Genomic DNA, 3,997 nt, shown 5'->3' with positions numbered 1-3,997 from the left:
TCTCCTCAGACTGAAATTGCTGGTGTTTCAGCACAATCGATGAATGAGAGAATCCCTTCCCACATACGCAGCAACTGAATAAGAACTTGCAGGAGTGTCAGAAGATTAGATGACTGAGTGAATCCTATCCCACACAAGTAGCATATGAATGGTTTCTCTCCATGTGAGGGCATTGGTGGGTCAGCATGTCCATTTTCCTTTTAAAGCTTATGCCAGTCAGAACATGGAAAAGGTTGATATCACCGTCATTAATCTGCTCCTGTCTAATATAAATCAAACACATTCACAGGTGAAAGTATCATTCTGACATATAAAAAACCACAGTCACTGACATCAATCCCCTCCTGTCTGATAGCAACCATCCCCACAGTCACTGAACCCCTCCTGTCTGATATAAACCAGCCCCACAGTCACTGACACTAATCCCCTCCTGTCTGATATAAACCAGCCCCACAGTCACTGTCAGTGAATCCCTCCTTTCCAATGAAATCCATGGGTCCCATTCCCATGTTTCCAGGCAATGTGTGGGATCTGCAGGTCAGTAAGAATTCATCAGCACCTTCCAATTGGAGATGATAATTTAGGGAAACTATTTGAACTCGAAATTTCAATTTTTACCGCGGCCAGTTTAGGTTTGAGGCAGAATACTAATATTCGTTGCAAACTCATTTCTGTTGTGACTTTCTGAAATCGGGGATATTATCCTATTTTTGCAGGGGCATCACAAATCTCAGAAAGCAATGAGTGGCATAACCAGAATCTTCAACTCAATTCAGATCCAGTGATATGGCGAGTAACATCAGCAGAAAGAAGCTGTTACTGTCACAACGTACCTGATCCATCCCAATGAGAAAGACAGGAGGAATGATGGTAGATTCCCAACCTCTGCAGTCATGTGTGAATTTGCTGATGTGTCAGCAGGTGGGCAAGCTGACTAAATCTCCTTGCACAGGTCGAACAGGTGAAGGGCCGCTCCCCAGTGTGAAGCCGCTGGTGTATCAGAAGATTGGATGAAGTTGTGAACCCTTTCTGACACACAGGGCAGATGAAAGGCCTCTCCCCAGTGTGAACTCGGCAGTGTGTCAGAAGGTTGGATGAATTAGTGAATCTTTTCTCACATACAGAACAGGCAAACGGCCTCTCTCCGGTATGAACGCGGTGATGGGTCAGTAGCTGGGACAGTTGAGTAAATCCCCTGCCACAACTGGAGCAGGTGAATGGCTTCTCCCCGGTGTGAACCCGCTGGTGTACCAGTAGCTCAGAAGACTGAGTGAATCCTTTCCCACAGGCACAACACACGAAGGGTCTCTCACCTGTGTGAAACCGCTGGTGTCTCAGCAGAGTTGTTGACTGGGTGAATCCTTTCCCACACTGGGAGCAGGTGAACGGCTTCTCTCCAGTGTGACTCCGCCGATGAATTTCCAGCAGGGATGGATATTTGAATGCCTTTCCACAATCTCCACATTTACATGGTTTCCCCGTGGTGCTGGCATCATTGTCTGTCTCCAGGTTTAATGAGCTTTGTCCTCAAGCCTCGTCCACACACAAAGCAAATCCACAAGGTGGTGGGACTGTTGAACTCATGGTCTTTTGGGGGGGATAGAGACAGAAATCTTCACGATGTGTTTAGAAGTACACTTGGGATGCCAAGGCTTACAAGGTTATGGGCTAAGTGCTGGAAAATTTGATTAGGCAGTTAGGTTGCTGGTTTTGAGTGGTACAGACCCTGTGCTCTGAATCTCTGTAAATCTATAACATGTAAATCCTCTCGGCTGTGAAGGGTGCAATGCTTTTTAATTGCCTGTGCATTTGATTTGTAACATTTCTCCTTTCACAGGGTAAGGCTGATAACTTCCAGCTCGCGGTTAAATGAGCGTTGTCGTCGATACTAAAGTTTGAGTTCCCTTTCCTGATCGCCTGTAAAAGGAGTTTATAAAAGGCATCACTGTCAGTACAGGATAAAAAATTCAGACAATTCCAGTATCTATGAGCTGTTTTTACCTCTCTGGTTCCCCTCCAAACCTATGACTCCCTGTCTCCCAGATTGATCCCTCTCCTTGGGCTCAGTCCCACATTCATCTCCCCCAGTCTCTGTCCCTGGGAGCGGAGGCCCCACCCACTCCCGGCACCCTCCCTGTCGCGCAGATAGTGGGCTTTCTCCACTGCGAGGAATGCTGGACGTAAGAACCGCCATTGACTTTATCTCGCCAACTTTAATTACGTAGTCCCTTGGCTCGGAGGAATGGAGTCAGTTAGCCACCGTCCTGCTGATGGGACACTTTCACTTACAGTACTTAGAGTCATAGAGATGTACAGCATGGAAACAGACCCTATGGTCTAACCCGTCCATGCCGACCAGATACCCCAACCGCCAGCACCCGGCCCATATCCCTCCAAACCCTTCCTATTCATATACCCATCCAGATTCCTTTTAAATGTTGCAATTGTAACAGCCTCCATAACTTCCTCCGGCAGCCCATTCCATACACGTACCACCCTCTGTGTGAAAAAGTTGCCTCTTAGGTCTCTTTTATATCTTTCCCCCCTCACCCTAAACCTATGCCCTCTAGTTCTGGAGTACCCCGACCCCAGGGAAAAGACTTTGCCTATTTATCCTATCCATGTCCCTCATAAATTTTATAAACCTCTATAAGATCACCCTTTAGCCTCTGACGGTCCAGGGAAAACAGCCCCAGCCTGTTCAGCCTCTCCCTATAGCTCAAATCCTCCAACCCTGGTGACATCCTTGTAAATCTTTTCTGAACCCTTTCAAGTTTCACAATATCTTTCCGCTAGGAAGGAGATCAGAATTGTACGCAACATTCCAACAGTGGCCTAACCAAATTCCTGTACAGCCGCAACATGACCTCCCAACTCCTGTACTCAATACTCTGACCAATAAAGGAAAGCATACCAAACGCCTTCTTCACTATCCTATCTACCTGCGACTCCACTTTCAAGGAGCTATGAACCTGCACTCCAAGGTCTCTTTGTTCAGCAACACTCCCGAGGATGTCACCATTTAGTGAATAAGTCCCGCTAAGATTTGCTTTCCCAAAATGCAGCACCTCACATTTATCTGAATTAAACTCCATCTGCCACTTCTCAACCATTGGCCCAACTGGTCAAGATCCTGTTGTACTGTGCTATGCTTTTATTCGCTGTGTGAGGCTGGTGTGGCATCTTTACCAGGAATCAGAATCCCATCCACCTATTGCTTTGTCACATTGCTGTCCTTCCTGGTAACCTCTTCCCCTGTATCTAACTTTGTCTACTCCAATGATGTGTACTGTAACCACGTTCCCTACTTTGTTCCTGTTTCTGCAACTTGATTCCAAATGCAAGTTCCATTGCTGCCCTATGTACAGCAGTACGTCGCTGATTTACCAGTTTTACTGCCCCATTGTCAGCAACTGTTTTTCTCACCCTCGAGCTCATTTCTCTTTTACTTCTGATCTTCTGCAGCAAGTCAACTTCCCCACCACTTTTATTAGTACATCCCGAAACACAGTGATTATCTTACCTGCTGATAATTACCAATATTTTCTCCTTTTTTTGTTTCAGATTTCCAACATCTGCAGAATTTACAACCAAATAAAACCAGGAATATGGGATCACATCAAAATCACCGGGATCTCAAACGTGTGATGCCAGCCGTGAATGCGGAATGATGGTTCAGCCTGGAAATAAGAAAAGAATGTAGAGGGATTTCCAAAGCACATGAGCTGAGACGAAGGTGAGCTGTGTATTGTCACCGATGTCCAAGGCCCCACAGCATCTTTACACATCCAGTAGACATTTTCCTGCCTATCCAAACACCTCATTTATTGCTCTCACTGTGGTCTCCTCTACACTGGGGAGACAGGACACCAACTGGCGGAACATCTCTGGGATGCACGCACCAAACTACCCCAAAGCTCTGTGGCCGACCAATTCAACACTCACTCCCACTCAGCCAGGGACATGCAAGTCCTCGGCCTCCTCCTCCACCAAAACC

General features: G+C 46.6%; 1 protein-coding gene across 1 annotated transcript; it reads right to left on the bottom strand.

Moving 5' to 3' along the window:
- Nucleotides 1–387: 387 nt before the first annotated feature.
- On the bottom strand, nt 388–3,438 carry LOC122543645 (gastrula zinc finger protein XlCGF49.1-like). Its single transcript, XM_043682465.1, has 2 exons — nt 3,309–3,438; nt 388–1,526 (listed from the first exon to the last, which is right to left on the bottom strand). The coding sequence occupies exons 1-2, from the start codon at nt 3,436–3,438 to the stop codon at nt 892–894; spliced, it is 765 nt and encodes a 254-aa protein (XP_043538400.1). The 3' UTR covers nt 388–891.
- Nucleotides 3,439–3,997: the final 559 nt, after the last annotated feature.

Source organism: Chiloscyllium plagiosum, chromosome 44 (genome assembly GCF_004010195.1).
Source record: "Chiloscyllium plagiosum isolate BGI_BamShark_2017 chromosome 44, ASM401019v2, whole genome shotgun sequence".
Taxonomy (NCBI): domain Eukaryota; kingdom Metazoa; phylum Chordata; class Chondrichthyes; order Orectolobiformes; family Hemiscylliidae; genus Chiloscyllium; species Chiloscyllium plagiosum.
The sequence above is the reverse complement of the archived record's forward strand: the minus strand, read 5'-3'. Positions and strand labels throughout refer to the sequence as shown.

Excerpts from the sequence above, each read along its gene's own strand:
- LOC122543645 (XM_043682465.1), bottom strand. The coding sequence starts at position 3,438 with ATGAGCTCGAGGGTGAGAAAAACAGTTGCTGACAATGGGGCAGTAAAA. Across the intron at positions 1,527-3,308 it reads GTTGCAGAAACAGGAACAAA|GACAAAGCTCATTAAACCTG; the intron begins GTAGGGAACGTG and ends ACGAGGCTTGAG.